General features: G+C 38.9%; 1 protein-coding gene across 6 annotated transcripts in view; it reads left to right on the forward strand.

The window, feature by feature from the left end:
- Positions 1–19,174, forward strand: part of SLC4A4 (solute carrier family 4 member 4) — a 457,437-nt gene that overhangs the window by 330,972 nt on the left and 107,291 nt on the right. For all 6 annotated transcript variants that reach the window (XM_059385129.1, XM_059385136.1, XM_059385120.1 and 3 more), the window contains 2 exons: positions 4,580–4,713; positions 11,002–11,273. In XM_059385129.1, the coding sequence (XP_059241112.1) occupies positions 4,580–4,713; positions 11,002–11,273 (406 nt within the window). The remainder of the gene's footprint in view (positions 1–4,579; positions 4,714–11,001; positions 11,274–19,174) is intronic.

A 19,174-nucleotide genomic window follows, 5' to 3' on the forward strand; every position in this document is an offset into this window, starting at 1 on the left:
CCCAATGTCCATAATCCCATCCCCTTCTCCCAAACCCCCTCCCCCCAGCAACCCTCAGTTTGTTTTGTGAGATTAAGAGTCACTTATGGTTTGTCTCCCTCCCAATCCCATGATTGTCTTTCTTAGTCCACATTATTTTCCTGTGAAATAGCAATTGATTTACAGAAGAGAGAATTAGGATGTGGAGAGGTTGGTGACTGGTGGACCTGGGATTTAATTCAGATATCCCCGACTCCAGGACGTTCTGTTTATGCCAAGCCACCTTGGGCAGATGTTGAAAATCATCTAGGTCAGCCTTCCCTCTTCTGTCTAAACAAATACCTTATGTTTGTGTTACTGTTCATAAAAATTGTATTATATATTGGAGACTATGCTGAACATTTTACATGTATTATCTAATATGTATAATAACTGTCATATCTTAAAGTCATTGATTGAGTAAATGGTAGAGACTAGTCTCACTCTGAGATGTTTTTTGACTTCAGAGTCCCTTGTTAAACTGCATCAACTCCATGTTTCGAAGAAACTAGAATCGACAAACTTTAAGTCACATTCCAAGATCGCCAGCTCTTTGGTGACAGAACAAAGTCTAGACTCTAGATTTCCTGAATGCTGGTTCTTTGTTCATTCTGCTCCTCAGCAGTGGGGGATTCTTGATCAGAAATGGAAGGAGATGAAAGCCTAAGCAAAATGGAGCTGGGATGCTTTGTGCTGCCTGATTCCACCACACCTCAGAGCTCAGCCACACGCAGTACTCGTGAACTGAATGAAAAATAGTAGAGGCAGGGAGAAATCAGGGTTAGAAGTGTCTCTGTGAGTTGCAGCAATTAAAAATACACACACCCACATATTATTTTCCTTTTTTTATCTTCATGAACCCTGAATATAATAAGTCAGAAAAGGGGTTTCTGATAGTTCACCTTCTAAATTGCTTCAAATTCTGGTGAGTTGAACTGGAATTATTCAGTGCCTGAGATTATTTTTAAAATTTCTGTATTATCAAGAGTAACATATCAAAACGTGGTGAAAATAGTTCTTTTCTCAGAAATGCTGCAAGTAACTCTAAGTTTAAGCAAGTTTCCAGTGCAGTGTATATAATAAATCACCTGTCTCTGTTTCAAAATTGTCAGCAACAGAATGGAAACTGTAGCACTTACCAGAGGATCAAGTCCTGAAATAAAAATAATCTGCCTTTTAACAGTCACATGGTTTCCATAAATCAAAGCCATTTTTTGGGAAGAAATTCATTGTTATCTTTACTGAGAGAGCAACAACGGCTGTTGACCTTCCATTAAGTGGAACCTAGGGTGTGATTTGCGTATTTCTTCTTCAATTCCTTTGAGATTTGCTTCATGCTTACAGAGCACATGGGAGGAGAGTGCAAAGCCTCATAGGAAGAAGAAAAATAGGAAGGCCCCCGGACACCCTGTGCTTTCCCTCAGAGAGATTAATAGCAATGTCAAATCAAGTAGAGAATTCCTTTTTTTTTTTTTTTTTTTCCAAGTAGAGAATTCTGAATCTCGCCTTTCTTCTTTCTTCCTTCATGTTCTTTCTTACACCCAGGCTGTACTGTATTTTGATCCTGCAGTAGCCATGGGAAGTAGGTACTTTCCCATGCTTGATAAAGAATGATGCAGTAACTTTGTCTGTCCTCTATGCCCAGAATATGGTTTGTCCTGCCACATGGAACATTCCACTCCTACCCTTTCATGTTATGCATGCTGAAGTAAGTTAGGAGAAAGAAACATTAAAAGACATTAAAAAAAACAAAAAACAAAAACCCTCAGTGTGAATGCACAGAAGGTGAAATGCTGCATGTCCTTGAAAATCTCAGCGGAGGGCACACCTTCGAGCCTTGCTGTGGATGCACTTGCTAGCCTTAATGTGGGTGGGGTCGTGGTTGGGTAGGTACCCAGACTCCATACATTTGTTGTGCCACACTGAATATGGATTTGTTCATACCACTTAACTCTTCTGAATCTCAATGTCTTCACGGGTAAGCGATCAGAACTATTTGTTGGGCCCAAGGGAGACTCTTCTCTGCATAAATGAGACCTGGTTCTGCCAGCCTTGCTTGTTATTCTTCATTCTGTCCTTCTGAAGAAGAACGAGGTGGATCCCCTAATTATGTATGGCATGGCTGTAAAGTAATGAGACGCATTCTTCAGTCATGCCGTGGAGCTCACATCCATGGAAACTGGGTGTCCTCCCGCCAGGCTCACAGCCTAGACTTCTTAGACAGAAATGGTTCTGAAGTGTTTCAGAATGTGGGTGTTCACAGTGTGAGAAGCCAGTCTTATTTGTCAAACTTTTATTTATTTTTTTTTTTGGCCCTTTCCGTACCCCAACCCCATTATTATGACCTAGTGCTGTTCTAAAGGATTCTTACCTGCTTTCTGAATTGAACTCTACCCTTCCAAGAGGAGGGTGTGCAATTGCCAGTGCCATTTTAAGGAGGATATTGCTGGCTCTGAAGCAGTGGGAAAAAAATATTTTGAGTAATCATCGTAATAAGCGTCTCTTAGGATGGCTTTTAAGTGGGTCTAGCACTTAGTGTATTTAAGTTCTGTAAGTGGATTTTTTTTTTTCAGTTTGATATTTAAACTTTTTTTACTTAAACATTTTTAAAATTTGAATTTGGCCGACATACAATGTTACATTAGTTTCAGGTGTAGAGAGAACATAGTGATTCAACTTCTTTTATATGTTATGCTGTGTTCACCACAATTTGTAGCTACCATCGGTCAAAATGCGATGCTGTTATGGTATCATTGAGTATACTTCCTACGTTGTGCCTTTTATTTCCATGACTTATTTATTCCGTAACTGTAACTTGATTTTAAAAAACAATTCCTGTGTAATCATTTCATTATATTTTATAATAAGTGAGTAAAAGTTGCTGGAGAACTTTCGGGGCTGTGGAGAGTGAATGTAGACTGACAGGTTAACTCTTTGGTGGGGCGGGGGCAGGGAATAACTGAGTGGTGTCTCAGATTACCCAGAAATCCATTCTGCTCCAAACAGAGGGAGGTTTAGATTAAGAGATGGCTTGTTTTATGTAAACGTAAATCATATTTCTACGAACAGGTAACTTATTGTTCAGTTGGAGAGGAAGATATTCCTGGCACCATTTTGTTTTAGTATATACATGTAGTTATAGAGATCACATAATTTGGCTCTATTATGTAAATTAACCTCCCACTACATACATATATATATATATTTTGTGTGTGTGTGTGTGTGTGTGTGTGTGTCTTTTAAAGCTATAGAATATTTACTCATTTGAAAAATGTCTATCTTACAAGTTTTATGGTTTAAATGTATGCCCTTATGTATGAATAAAGGGACTCTGTCATCTTTTTATATTCAAAAAATCATCCCTTCATAGAATACTATTTCAAGTTTAGAAAAGGATCGTCTCACAAATAAACATGTGCCTTTCTAACTAAAATTTGAACTGATGAAAAGTAGAGGATTTGAGCTAGTTTGCTGTCATCTGAGGCATTGGTCCCAAGTGACATGATTAAGTAAGTTAGGATAATCTTTTAATTCAATGATGCTTCATGGTTCATGTTTCCTTGTTCTTGTTTGGCTAAAGGAAAACAATGGGTTGAGTTTCCAGAGGGATAACGACAGGGAGGTGTGACCACAAAGATTTAGTTATTCGTGTCCCTACCCATGTATTTCCTCTAAAATAAATTAAAGCTCTTCTATAAGTTTACATTGGACAAGGAATAGGATATATATGTGTGTGTGTGTGTGTGTGTGTGTGTGTATATACATATATATATAATGTTTTTTTTTTTTTTTGAGTTGCTGTCTTAAGAGATTACCAGATCAAGGCAACTAACTCCCCCCCACCCCCGCCGTTGCTCCCCTCTCAAATCTTTCCTTTAGAAAAAATAGCTTTTGGGTATACAATGTAACTACCTGGGGCACCTGGGTGGCTCAGTGGATTGAGCCTCTGCCTTCGGCTCAGGTCATGATCCCAGGGTCCAGGGATTGAGCCCCGCATCAGGCTCCCTGCTCAGTGAGGAGGCTCCTTCCCTTTCTCCCTCAGCCTGCCTCTCTGCCTACTTGTGATCTCTCTCTGTCAAATAAATAAATAAAATCTTTTAAAAAATGTAACTACTTATAAATACCTGCTATGTGCAAGGTAAAATCAGGCTGAAACAAAGACTGAAGGTAACCACAGAGAGAAAAACATCCTTGGAAGTACTGAATGGCTTCTGCCCACGTGGTGGTGTTAACAGTGTGCTTTTACATGCAGAAGCTTCAGGTAGCGGTTTTAGAGTGGATCAGAATCCCCTTTTGCTCTCTGTAGTCAGCCACCAGTCAGTACGGTCACCGCAGTTCTTTGGAGCAGGTCAGCGGCCCTGGGAGTAGGGAGGGGTGACTAAATCGTATGGTGAAATAAATGGGGATGTTCATACTGGGAAGAATCTATTTCTTCATGTCTATTTGCTACGTTTGCTATGGCCCTTGTAATAGCGTGTTCACATGCTTAATTTCCCTAGCGACATCACACATGGGAAGAAAAAAGACATTTCTTTTAACAGCTTTATTTTCTTTCCATTAGGGCGTGTTGGAGAGCTTCCTGGGCACGGCTGTCTCTGGAGCCATCTTTTGCCTGTTCGCCGGTCAGCCCCTCACGATTTTGAGCAGCACGGGGCCTGTTCTAGTTTTCGAGAGGCTTCTATTTAATTTCAGCAAGTATGTATATACATATCTAATGATAAATTAGGACTGTTTAACTGTAGAGCATTCATCGTCTAGGTTGTGCATAGAATCATAATTAGAATGTGGGAATTTTAATTCCCTAATCCCAATTAGAATGTGGGAATTTTAAGATGTGGAGGTTGGAAGGCTTTTGAAGACGGGGTATGCCAACACTCATTTTACATTCGGTCCAGCTGAGGTCCATGCGATGTCCTTTCTGTTTGCCCTCATCATCATTCTCTGCTCTTCTGGTCTTGCTTTGTGCCTCTGGGGCTGACCCCAGTGTGGACTGCTGCACTGAGGCTCCTTTTCCTGCTGGCTTCGTCTTGGGCTTGCTAGTGCATCCGTAGGACAGGGAGCGGGAGAAGTCAGGGTGTGCATCTACCTCCCTGCACTTCCCTGTCCCTGGTTAACCCTGCTGTCTGGCAGGGGCTTGTCCCCTGAGTACAACCCCTGTAAGGTGCCTCCTCAGACCTGGTTCTAGGCCTCTCCAGTGTTGGGTGACTCCAGTCCTTTCCTGGTCTTTCCAAGCCAGGAGGTAAAAATGGCTCCCCAATGTTGCTAGTCTCTGAGCACCTTGCCATTCTCGGTTACTGACAGCTCTGTAAATAGCCCATTTATTACGTTTTCTTCACAAACCCGTTGGAGAGTGCCTTCTGTTTCCTGCCATGATCCTGACTCACACTAGAAAAATGCAATGTCTTGTTCAAGGTTCCGTGACTCATTAATGAAAGAAACTAGCTGCTCCAGTGATCTGTTCCTAACCTTCATCTCAGCGTGCTTAACTAAAGATGTGTTTCAAGAGTCAGCTGAGTAATAACATTTCTTGAGCTCTGATCATGTACCAAGGCACCAAGTATTACCCGAAGTGTGTTAGATGTACTCCCTCATTGGAGTCCTGCAGCAGTACTGAGGGACGGACCATACCCTGTTTTATAGATGAGGAAACAGGCAGGGAGCGGTAAGTGCATTGCTGAAGGCTCCATCATCTGCTGTAGGTAGGGCTAGGATTTGAACTCCTGCTTCACTTTCTGCCTCTTGTAGAGTCACTAGACACTCTTATTGGACATAACAATTGTGCTATCATATTTTCTTTTTGAAATTGATGGATCAATTTAAGAAGGAGAAAATCAGGTTAAGAGAATTATCCAAGTGACCACATTAGCACACAAATAGATTCAAAACCAAATTGGGTATTCTGGCCTCTTTCTAATGGACTTGATACCATTCTCACAGAGAGAATTGCCTTTCCCAGCAGATCTCAATCCTGTAGGTAGATTGCACCATTTCATATGATTTCTTGGGATTTCTGTATTCTTCTGTTGTTACACATTTTTAAGATTTTGTTATTGGAAATTTTATTACCTACACGATACCTCGTGGACTTCTAGTATAGTCATCTTTGAAACTCTGAGCTATCAAAAACAATCCCAAGACAGAGGAGGGAATGAGGGCTTGAAATTTGTGTTTTGAAAGCTGGGTTGAGGACATCAGCAAGGGTCTTAAGAAAATTTAAAGTTCTAGATTTTAAATAATGTGAATTTTCTTGGCTCACCACAGAAGATCCCTCCTCCGTCATCATTCTCAGGACATTGGAAAGAATTCTGTTTGTGTCAGTTTATAGAAAGTCAGACCGTTTTTATATGTTTGAGAAAACATTGTGTGAGACAAGAAAGCTTTTGTGGGAAGATGAAACAAGCATGTACTATAAACAGGAACAAACATGTGCAACCTTTGCAGAAAGATTTATTGGATGCAATGTGATCAGAGCCTTAATACACAGAAAATGTTTGTATCCCAGTTTACTTTAGATAATTGTAGGATAGAGATTATTTCCTTTCACTAAGCAAGTTCCTTTCTCACTTTCCCTTCTGTTTCATCATAATTGGTAATGTAAACATAGTTCCAAGTGATTTATTTGAAAACAGTTGTAAAGCAACAAGAAACATTCGAGAAACGATGCTTTAAATTCATCACTGAGTAGCATGTGGTGCTTATTTGGCAAACCTTATTATTTTATTCACAATGCTGTATCATTTGCCTCAATATTACAGCAACAGTGCTAATATTGTGTCTAGATACAGATTATTTGTGTAGATCACTATTTCTCAAAGTGTATTTCCTCAATTTCTAGTCCCATTGTAAGTGTTCCTTGGACAAAAAGCTTCTGTAATCCCAATAAATCCAGAATATGCTGTATATTTTATCTCCCTCTCAGTAATTCACCTTACACTTTAGCTTACTAAGGGATCTGAGAAATCCTTCGGTAAAGAAACTGGTAGGTCTGTCTTACCCAACATATTTTACCATTTTTTGAGAAGTGGGTAAATCCTTATTTTGTAACTTCAGTAGACTTGAATGCAAATTCCACATGATTCGCTGGTTTCCTCCTGATATGGGATACAGGTTTTAATGTCTGCCCTGTAAACTGGAGAATCATAAAGGAATATGAGAGATGTGCGTCCACTTTTTAAAATTAATAACAAAATGAAGGCACAAGCTTACAAGCTTTCCAAATGCCAGTTGAGTTTTGTTTTCCTAATTCTGGAGCCTCCTTTGCACAGTTTTTACACCTTACAAACCACTAATGGAAAATTAGATACATTTTCTTTTTCTTGAGTGAGGAATCTGAAAGAAGTTTTACCCTGTGTTCTAAGCTATGTACAAGCCTCATAATTAAAGTTGGAGTTTAACTTGTGTAATTGTCATTTGGTCATTCAATAATTTTTTCCTTCTGGTCTTTGAACGTTTTACTTAGAGGACTTCAAATGATTATTTTCTTCTATTATATTACTGGATTTATTCATGTAGTTTAGGGAGTTTATATTTGTCAGAGACTAAACATTAATTTCTGTAGCATGCTTCAGATGAGTTCCTCAATTCATACCTTGGTTTTATGCTCCTTAGAAACTATAACTCAAAATATCTAAGAACACTGTGGTATCATAAGGATGTAAACCCATTTAGTCACAATAGTTCCTTTTGTCTGTACTATCATTTCCTGTTAGTTTTTATAACATAATTGCTATTTAAACTTGGCACTAAAGGGACTGATAAGCTTATTGGATGTAATTTTGCCATTTTATTGTAGTCATTCTTGTTGATCAACTTGTTCTAAAAAGTTTCTCATGTCTTACTCCTCTTTCTTCTTGCTGCTGTAAACGTATCACTTTTATAATGAAGTGCCATGGGTTTTAGTGATTTTATTTGGGTTATCCTTATGGAGCTACTCTGGGAGTATTTAAGTATTGTAGAGCAGCTATTTTGGTATATCGTTTAGATCCCAAGATTTAAGTGTATACATGCATTTTTTCCCCTTTGTACTCAAAACCGAGTGTTCCTAACCATTAACTAGTTATTAGATTTGTTTCTCATCCTGTCCTGTAAACATACATTCTCTAAACAACCATTAGCATTCTTAAAATAAATTAAGATTGTTCTGTCATCTTGTCAGGGTAGCAGAACTAGGTAATTGTTTAAAATTTTTATTTTATGAAAAAAGATTGTTGGCTCAGAAGTGATGAAACTGTTTCTTAGCTCTGATTGAGACTTGATTCATTGTGCGATAATGTAAATTATCTCAAATTCCTAGAATTTAGCTTTTCTATAGTCTGCTCATCTCACAAAGACATGCATAGGATTAAGCAGTGGGTTTCGAGATGGAAAGGGAATGCAAAAGATGTCTTCAGAAAGATTCCAGGAAACCCGTGGGAGATAACGCTCTACCCAAGTGTTAATAGTCGATAAGCTCTACCCAAGTGTTAATAGTCTGTTGCTTTGGTAGTATTTCCAGTCGATGTGATTTGGTAAAAAGAGGGATACAAAGGGCAGTGATCTTAAGGCCCACCCTAAATACGCATCAGGTAAGGGAATGGTGGTGTAATTAAGAACCACCCTAAATACGCAACAGGTAAGGGAATGGTGGTGTGATTTTTTAAAGGAATCATCCAGGAAGGCAGAAATTTGGTTTCTGGCTCAGCTCTGCCATTAAAACCTTAATATTGGATAAATGGCTTAACTTCCATTGGCCTTGGTGGTGTCCTCATCTATAAAATGACACATATTTGACTAATTGGCATCTGTATTAATATTCTCCAGAATAACAGTACCAATATGATAAAGAGATTTATTGTTAAGGAATTGGCTCACACAATCATGGAGACCAGCAGGTCCAAAATCTGCAGGGTGGGCCAGCAGCCTGGAGACCCAGGAGAGTTGATGTTCCAGTTCAAGGTCAAAGGGTGTCTGCTATAGAACCAGAAAGAGGCATGTTCCGGAGAAAGCCCAAAGGCAATCTGCTGGAGAAAATTTCTTGCTTGAGTTTGGCAGGTAGTTTTTTGTATTTGGTTGAAGAACTCAGTTGGATGAGTTTCATCCACATTATGAAAAGCTATCTGTTTTACTCAAAGTCTACCAAGTTAAATGTTAATTTCATCAAAACCACCCTTACAGAGACACCAAGAATAGTGTTTGACCAAGTATCTGGGTACTGCATGATCCAGCCAACTTGACACATAAAATTAACCATTTCAGTACCTAAGGACCTTTTAATTCTAATATTCTATAAAATTTTTCACTCAGGATCTCCTGGCTCCCTGTAATAGCTTATAGGTCATGTCAGTAGCTGTCTCAAGTCCTAAACCATAGGCATGCCTTAATTCGTCCAGCAAGTTCTCACTGGAAACCTGTATGCCAAGTATTGTGTTAGTTTAGAGAAGCCACATTTTATTTTAAGAGCAGTGTGAAGCCACCAAAAGGTTTTATTTTATTTTATTTTTTTTAAGATTTTATTTATTTATTTGACAGAGAGAAATCACAAGTAGATGGAAAGGCAGGCAGAGAGAGAGAGAGGAAAGCAGGCTCCCTGCTGAGCAGAGAGCCCGACGCGGGACTCGATCCCAGGACCCTGAGATCATGACCTGAGCCGAAGGCAGCGGCTTAACCCACTGAGCCACCCAGGCGCCCACCAAAAGGTTTTAAATGGTGGCGGGGAGATCTCATTTACATTAAAAAAGATCATTTTGGCTGTGATGTGGAAAATGGCTTTGAGCAGGGCAAACATGGATATCAGTAAGGACTTTAATCAAGCAACAACTTCTTGGTGGCCCAGACTGGGTTGTTGGTGGTGAAGGCATTGATACCATGCCTTTAGGAAAGTATTAAAAAATGTCACCATCAGAAACTCATTGTTTAAAACAAGCCTGTCGAGCTTCAAACATGTATGCTCCTTGATTTATTTCTTTTTCTCGTAGAATAAATATGACTACTACTATTTGCTTTTTCATCACAAATGATGAGAAAGAAATATTATAAAGTAATCTTCACATAATTTTAGAAGAATCAATATGAAATGGTAGAATGTCAACACTTGACCCATCTTTTCCTAGATGTGAACTAATTTACTTATAAGAAACGGAAAAGCCTTCAAAAAAAATAATAAAAAGGCATCCTCTGATGCAGACAGCCTATTCTAAGACTGCTGTGGGAGAGGAACAGATGAAAAACAAGGTGGTCACAAGATGCTTTACACACAACTTTAGCAAGATGCTTTACACACAACTTTTGCTCACATCTGTGGGCAAAGTTCATGAGAAGCAGTGGATCTGGCTATAACATAGCAAGACAGCCTTTCTTGTTCTGAGTACAGTGCATTTATCCTATTTATCCTTAAATTCCTTGAGATTTTTCTGCATCTCCATTAGTCCTCCTCCAGCCAGAATTAGTTGTTCCTCTGGGACACTCTGTGGAACCTCTGTGGAATAGTACATGATACATGTGGTATCATGTACTATTTTATGGTGCGATTACGTTCATCAGTTTGTCTCCCTCAATGATGGCAATGATGTGGGGACAGAGACCATATTTAGCTTAGTGTCTTCATTAACCAGTAAAGCTCACAAACATTTATTGAGTGTGTACTGGCTACCAACGTGACACTCTCAAATTGTTTCTTTTATTAACTCCATAAAGGCAGGGACAAGAATTTTTGAATGAGAAAGTTGTTATTTACATATAAATGCTGGGACTGCTTTTGATATGACATTCTTAAACTTCTGGGATTATTTCTTTATGATAGCAGGATGATATCACTAGACCACTTCTTTAACCTTAATATTTTCTGGATGAAATCAAGACTGAGTTTCATATCTAGTGGCTACAAGTGATCTTGGGTTTTAGCAATCATTCTGCAGTTATTGGGTAGTTTTATATTATTCTTTGTGTTCCAGGGAGGATTAATCTGATTACCTTTCTTTCTTTCTTTCTTTCTTTCTTTCTTTCTAGGGACCATAATTTTGACTACCTGGAGTTTCGCCTTTGGATTGGCCTGTGGTCAGCCTTCTTGTGTCTCATTTTGGTAGCCACAGATGCCAGTTTCTTGGTTCAGTACTTCACTCGCTTCACCGAAGAGGGTTTCTCTTCTCTGATTAGCTTCATTTTTATCTACGATGCTTTCAAGAAGATGATCAAGCTAGCGGACTACTACCCCATCAACTCCAACTTCAAAGTGGGCTACAATACTCAGTTTTCCTGTGCCTGTATGCCTCCTGACCCAGGTAAGGACATCATGCTTGGTGCTTGTACTTCCCCTGTGTTTGGAGGAAAGTGTGGGCTCCATGCGTGCAAGCTTTCAACATGATGTTTTCTCTGAGAAACCATCCTGCTGAATTTGAAGTCTCATTACCCAAAGTGCCTTAGCCCCATGATTCAATCGGAAGGTGAAATCAGGAGGTCTGGAATCTGAATGTAATTAGCCCAGTACTTTGAAATTAACTCAAACTGCAGTATTTGTAAAGAAGTTTAATGCACATTTTTTATTATGTTAGTCACCATACAGTGTATATTATTCTTAATCTTATCTGAAAGTTGAGGGAACCAAGTACAAATATCATCAGATCTAAGGTCCAGACCAGACAAGTCCTCTGAACTTCTATCCCATATTTTGCTGTTTCCTTATTACTATAGAAATCTCTTCCTAAAGTAAACTCTAAATTATTTTAAGCTTACAGAAGAAACAAGATTCTCGTTCACTTTATATAATTTGAAGCATGAAATTAAAAAAGAAATTCAGACTGGAGTCACCTAGTAGCAAAGTAGAGCCTTATAGTTCATTTGTGACAAACAATGTAAATAAGAAAGGAAAAAGAAGAAATGAGAGAAACAAAAGAAGGAATGTTATGCTGTCCCGGAAGATTTATATTCTAGAGTTAGGAAAGACATAAAAGTAAAAAGTAAGTTCCGGGTGAGGAATATGATTCTGTACATCTTAGCACTTTAATATCTGTCTTGCCAAACCTGAGGCAGCATCAGGATTTTTTTCCCAAAGAAGTGCTCAATTTGCTCTCTGAAAAAATTTTTTTTTGACTAATTTATCATCATTTTATAATATAGAAGGCATTTGGGAGAAATGATTCACTTCGGGAAAAGTCGTTTTATATTTGCTCTGGGAGAATGAGGGGTAGACATTTGTGTCAGACAATTAAATGGAAATAGAGTTATTTATCCCAGGTTATGCAATTAGCTGCGGGTCATTGTCCCTTAAAATAAAAATGGACATAACACTCCATGCTTCCGAACTGACATCTTGTAGCACCAGGAGTACAATGGTGTGCTGAAGGCTTTGTGAATCTGAGCGCAGATGTAGGGCATATTCATGCCCTGTGCACTTTTACTTAGAGATTCTGAGGAAGAAACTCTTAATGTTTACAGTGAAACAAACGTGGATGTATTATAGACTAGAATGCAAACAAAATGATTATGAGTTTAAAAACTAAACAAGATACTACGAAGCATTTTAATGCTTATGGCTTGGCTGTGTCAGATTGCTCTCAGATATTTTGGTTTTGTATCTGTGTTCTTCTCTGACACTTGGGCAGAGAAATCTTAGAAGACCTGTATGCATCTTGAGTGGTGAGAGACAAGAGAACAGTATCTCCTTAAAACTGGGTCAGTCAGTAACCCTGATGGAAAAATAGGGCATTGTTGGGCTTTGCACCCATGGGTTCTTTGGTCTTATTTAAGGACAGTCAACACACATTAAAATAAAGGGCATGCTTAAAAGCAAAGCAGAGACTCGTACAAGATGGAAATTTAAAGATTCAGGGAACATGAATGACATATAGGTCCAAAAGTTTATTATTATTAAAATATATACTGATTCTGAATATTTCATAGCATAAAATATGCTTTGAAAAGAGTAAGTACTCAATGCGTGATAGATACTATCATTAGGATCTGTGGAATACGCTTGAAACACAGACGTAAGCATTACACGTCCATGTAGAACATGTCCTAAAAGAAAGAGGGGGTTACCCTCCATTGTGGACTTTCAGCGGAAGTCCAGACTCTGCATATTCCAAAATATTGACTCACAGCCATATTGAACTGTGGGATTTTGAACTTTCCTCTTCATTATTTCTGTCTATCTTTATGTGCTTGTCTGTATGTAAATACTTATTTATGGAGAAGTCAGGAATCTGACTTCATAGGCAAGTCTGAGGAGTTATACAACAAATTTTTCTAAAGGAAAAAAGGTACTTTCTCAATTGTTTTGAGGTGTGAGGTAGTCATAAAGCCAGATGAGGGCTTTGTCAACATCCCTGCCACAAAAAAGATCTACCTACCTGAGGCTAATGGAAACTGGTCCTCGTTGTTTCGATTGGATGCGGACAGAGAGGGTCAAATAAAGCCAAGGAAGACATATTTGAATGTGTTTTAACTGTGAAAAACATATGAAGATTTCACATGTAATTTTCCTTCCAAGAAGGATCGTGTTTTCTTGAAAACTCATTTTGAGGCTTGAAACATGCATAGTAAAGTACTAGTTGAAGTGGAGATAGACGGTTTTTCCTTTCACCTGTTTTCTTTAGCTCGGATGGGAAGTCTGTCCTAAAGAGCTAGTTGTTGTCTTGGAAGTTCTCTGACAATTCTGCTACCTCTGAATGATGCCAGTAAAGTAGTGTAGCTGGGCTTTGAAATCAGAAAATCTTGTGTTTGAGTCCCAACTTAGCTAATAATACCCTTTGTGTGACTTTGGGCAAGTTCCTTTTCCCACAGAAACTCTGCCTCGCCTTCCTCATCCGTAAAATGGGGTCCTTACCTTACAGAATTATTGTATCAAATAGGAAAACATGAGGTATTTCAAAGTAGTGAGGACAGATTCTGATATGTAGTAAGTTACTAAGCGTTAACTGCCATTGTTACCGCTGGTATAATTTATTAAAACTTACGTTAGTAAGTATGAATGACGGAACCAGGCAAGCCTCCCTTCTAAGCGAATATTGCTGGGCAGTTGGCTTGTTCTGCAACCAGACCCTTGATTGCAGCCCGTATTTTTAGAGTTGTCCAGATGAAAGGAGCCCCTGAAGGATATGCTCATGAGTGTCAGAGATTAATTTAATCCACGGAAATAAAGCCTGTTTCTGGTTTGAGAGGAGGCAAGTGGATATCTGCATTTTCACGACAATCCTCAAAACCCCCTTGTATTAGTGACTGCGTTTCCCTCACAACCGTAATACTTTTTGATAGAAAACTATATACCACCATAAATTTCATACCTTCACAATAACAAACTGAAAAATGATAGAGAATAATACGGCTGCATGTACAGCTCGACTGAATAGTCTTAAAACAACAAGAGCCTGGTCTTTCATCGCAACATGCACTCCAAGTAAAAGAATTCAATGAGTCAGTAATATTTGAACTGGCGGATGACTTGTTTTCCAGCACTGGGATAGTGTGTAACAGTGAACCAGCAACTACACTGATGGAGTCATGAGCCTGCAAACTGAGAAGTGATTTTAGAGGGAGGGAAGTAGGGGTCGCTTAATCATTAAGAAAACTCTGTCGGTGGCCACAGTAGTAGTATGAATTCGTTGTGCTTTGTGGCGACCACTCTCCCTCCTCTTTTCCTTCCTTATCTTTCTTGATGTCACTTGCTTCCGTAAGTGTTTACCACTTCCCGAGTTTCCGTTTCTTCCCGCATCTTTTTCCCCTTTCGTTTTGCCCCATCTGTTGCTCAGGGGCCAAAGTCATCTACTTCCTTAGGTTCCCATTTACTGAGAACTGAGAAAGCTCAGTTGCCAGTGCTAAAAGGAAAATTAGTCATGAGATTTGGCATATCGGTCAGGGTGGATGCATGGTTTTTGAGCTAAAATTTCCTTTTCTTAGAAATAGAGTGGCTGTTAATTGAGGTAATAGAGGCCGTATCTCCACCACTGAGCCCGGTGCTTACATAGCAGAGGCGTATGAGGAAGACGATCCGTTTCAGAAGTCAGTAGTAAACTGAGAAGTATCCACTGAGCCACCCAGGCGCCCCAACTGAGAAGTATCCAAATGAAGGACAGTTCACAGTTTTACAGTTCATCCCCAACATCCTGGTTTGGGAAACTCTTAGTGTGATGAAGTGTGAACAGTATGTGCTTCGGGATAAAGGAAAGTGAGCATGTATGCGGCTCTAATTAGCAGCGTGGCCCTGATTTCTTGTTTTATAACCTGTGAGCTGGGTTAGTAGTTGTACCTACTCTTAGAAGTTACTACTAGATGGATTGAATGAAAGAGTATATGCACATTGTTTGACACCTCATAGACACCAAGTAATAATTTTTTTCTCATTTCTCATTGTTTCACAAAAGAGGCCTCTGCCAGTTTTCTTTTAGTTGTATTCTTTTAAAGCGGTTCAAAATATAATTTGTCCCTCCAATTTTCCTAGAGAAAGATACTAACTAGGTTTTTCTTGGAAGCCAGTTCCCCTCAAATTAACAACTAATGTGCTATTGTAGATAAATATGAAACATCGGAGCCATATTTAAAGAAAAAAGTGTTAAGGAGTTCAGTACATTGTAATTAGATCACTTAAGATTACTCCACTGGATCCCAAGTGTGCACAACGGTTGGACACTGTATGCAGTCACGCAGAAGAAGGCCATAAAGGTCCTATTGGTGAAATGTTCAGTTCTCTTAAGGGGAATTGGTCTAATTCACTCAAAAACATAAATGATAGAATTTTGTAAATAGGGGAGAAGTCATGAGCTCTCCTCTTTCCCCTCTCCTCCTCCTGCCCTTTGGTCTTTCCCCTTCTGCTCTCAGCAAAAATTTGTCATGGGTCCATTTCATTCCTTTTAAAGAATTGTGCTTGGAATGAGGTACACTACACATGTATCCCACACACGTGCACCCACCACACATATCGTTACCTATCTATACACTACACTGTATGTGCGCACCTCACTCACCTACACACACACCTATACACCATACTGTATATACACACCATGCCACACATACCTGTACACCACACACATACCTATACCTCATACTGTACACACACCTATACACCACATACCACGTCACAACATCGCTACACCATCCTGCACCATAAGCACACACCACACACATCACATGCACCTATATACACACATACATATATACCATACACACACACACATGCATACCTCTATACCATACTACACACACCTATACACCAGACATACACATGCACACACCACACCACACACATTTATATACCACACCACACACAGAACAAATTGCCCTGCACATACACAGACCTAGACACCACACACACACACACACACACACACACCCCTATATACTCCACCACACACATACATACCCACACACACACCACACAAATACCACACAGACACACATATACACACAGATTTTTATAAAATGTGTTGTCTTTCAAAGTGTGTTAATTACTTTTTGAATGAACAAGCTCAGATTTTCATTTGACCTACACTTTCAGAAATCCATTTCTACTTTGGTACCTGTTTTCATTTGCCTAATGTGCCAAGGTTGCAGTGACTGTACTCTCAAGGGCATATTAATATTTTAGAAAGGGTCAAAATAAACTTTCTAATCAAATGTGGTTTTATATCTGGAAGGGAAAGAAGCCTTGCTAAAAATGATAAATAAATTAGAAAAGCAAGAAAATCAAGCCAAGAGAATAGATACTATACTTTATTGTTAACAGAAGGGATATATTTTATTGATTCATTGTTGACTGTTCCAGAGAGAACATGCTTCATAATGGATGAATGATTAAGAGGAATAAATCCTTTTTCAGGCACTGAAACATTGTTGTCTATAGTATCGCTAAGTAAAAGATGGCTTTTCCCCTGGTGTAAAACTGTAAGACCAAGTCAAGAGATCAGAAGTAGCCACGGCTTCCATGTCTATGCCTTTGTTTTATTCCCAGCATGAGGAGGCTTCCAGATGCTCTAAAATGGTTGTCACTAGCGTAGAATTTCATTACCATTTTTTTCTATATAATTTTTCTATTATCTTAATAAATGCTAAGCACCAATATGTTACAGCCATTAAAAAGAACTGCTGGATTGTGTCTCCTGTGGTCCCATATTATAGTCAATATGCGTTTCATAATTAGAAAGTCCATTAAAAGAAAATTAGGAAATAAAATATAAAATTAGGAAACAAAAGATAATCTTAATTTATCTTCCATGACCTGCATCATATTCTATGAAATTTTATTTTTATTGTGTATCATTCCTGCTTTGGATTATAAAGTAGGTTTAAATCACAAAGTAATGGTTAGGCAGGAGGTAACAAGCCTTCTGGTATAGGACCACTCGGGCTTTGCATTCGCAAGGAGACTTTACCAGCACAGCTGAAAGTTTTCTCATTCATGGCTATATGGCCTTTTGAGAAAACCATAGAAATTTGAAACATCAATCATTTTAGTTTCCTTTTTCTCTCCTAGCCTAATATTTTAGCAGTTTCTGTATAACACCTGCAGGAATCAGAAACAGTGAATTTGGGTAATCACCAGACCTGTATTAATTAATTCTCTAGCTGTGGGTCTGTATAGAAACACAGATTTGGAAAATATACGCTGTAGTAATTTCTATACACATCTGAAATGTAATGATGGGTGGGTAAGGAAGAGAAGTGTGTGTGCATTTTTGTTTGTTTGTTTGCTTTGTGAAAACAGGGGCTAAATATATCCCCCTTAATATCTGACAGTAGCTGAGCTCTTTGACTTTCAAGGCAGTATCATAAGTGAACACGTGGAAAAGTGTCCCTGGGTTGGAGAGTGTCCTAACTTGAACTTACCTAGGTACAGTGAAAACCTCAAGCATGAGGCTTGGTAAAAATACTTAGGAAAATGAAAGGGATAATAACAAGAGAAAGTGAAAAAAAAATTTCCTCTTAATTTTATTTGTTTTAAGGCTCAAGTCTGAGACAGTGGCAGGTAATTTCCCTAAGAGCTGTTTCTCCCACAGTTTTCTTCATTCACCTTGTCATCTCTCCAAAAGCCACTTTGGCCTTTTATTGATCTCGACATTTAAAGCATAAATATTTGATTTTATTAAGAGGCGCTCATGTGCTGAAATTATCTAGGACCCTTAAGTAAGTCTGACGTGACCCCACAGGTAAGAAGCTTCTTCAGTTTTATTCTGTATCTATTTTCCAGTCTCTGTTTCCTCAAATTTGCTCAAGTAGAATGGAATAAAACATTAAAGTTTCATTATCATGGAGAATACTCTTAAATTTTTTTGTCATTCAGAGCAGGTAAACCAATTCTGCATTATTGTAAACCTAAGAAGCTATGCTGAGGGTATAGATTGAGATTTGGCTAAGATTTATTAAGCACCATCCAAGTGCCAGATATTTTACTAAGGGAGTTTAATAAACTCTATTTCAATACATTATATTGTAATATTGTAATATATATGTATTTAATCATCACATAAAGCTTGTGTGGTAGCAGCCTTTCTTCCAGGGGTGAAGTTTTGCTTCCTCCAGGTCATAAAGCTAGCAGTAACCCTGGCTAGCATCCATCTTAGGTCCACTTGCTCCTGGAGAACCCACTAACAATTTTGCCTACATTGTCTTATTTCATCCTGTGCAGTAACCTTATGAGGCAGATTGTTATAAATCCAATTTCACAAGCGAAGGACCCGTGGTCAGTTGCAGTGAGGTAGCACTGTGCCCCAGAAGGTGGTGGAGACAGACAGAATTCCAAGCCCAGTTTTCTTAGCAGTCCTTTCTCTAACTTGTGATGCGGTGGTGCGTCAAAGCAGACAGATTGGCCTCGATGGCCATTTGTTGTTTCCTAGTTGACCTTGGAACTTGTGTATATATTCCTGATGTTACAGTTCCTGCTAATGTGTAAAGCAGAGGAGTCCTGGGGTAGTTCCTGGTACCAGGTCCTAGAGGAAAAAGAAGGACAACCTTAAAGGTGCCATTGGTAGTCCCTGTGCAGGAGGTATACTTACACTGACATATGGATGTCATCTTTTTCTCCTGCTCATAGCTCCTGTAACCGGTTCTTTCTGTAGCTCTCTCATTAAACATAGAAGGAATAATTAAAGCTAGCTTAAGACAGGAGCACTCCCAGGCATATTTTTATATGTCCATTACAATAGTGTTCAATCTCCTGTTCCAGCAATCAGCTAGAATTTGATACATAGGA

The sequence above is a fragment of the Mustela nigripes genome, chromosome 1, assembly GCF_022355385.1.
Source record: "Mustela nigripes isolate SB6536 chromosome 1, MUSNIG.SB6536, whole genome shotgun sequence".
Taxonomy (NCBI): Eukaryota; Metazoa; Chordata; class Mammalia; order Carnivora; family Mustelidae; genus Mustela; species Mustela nigripes.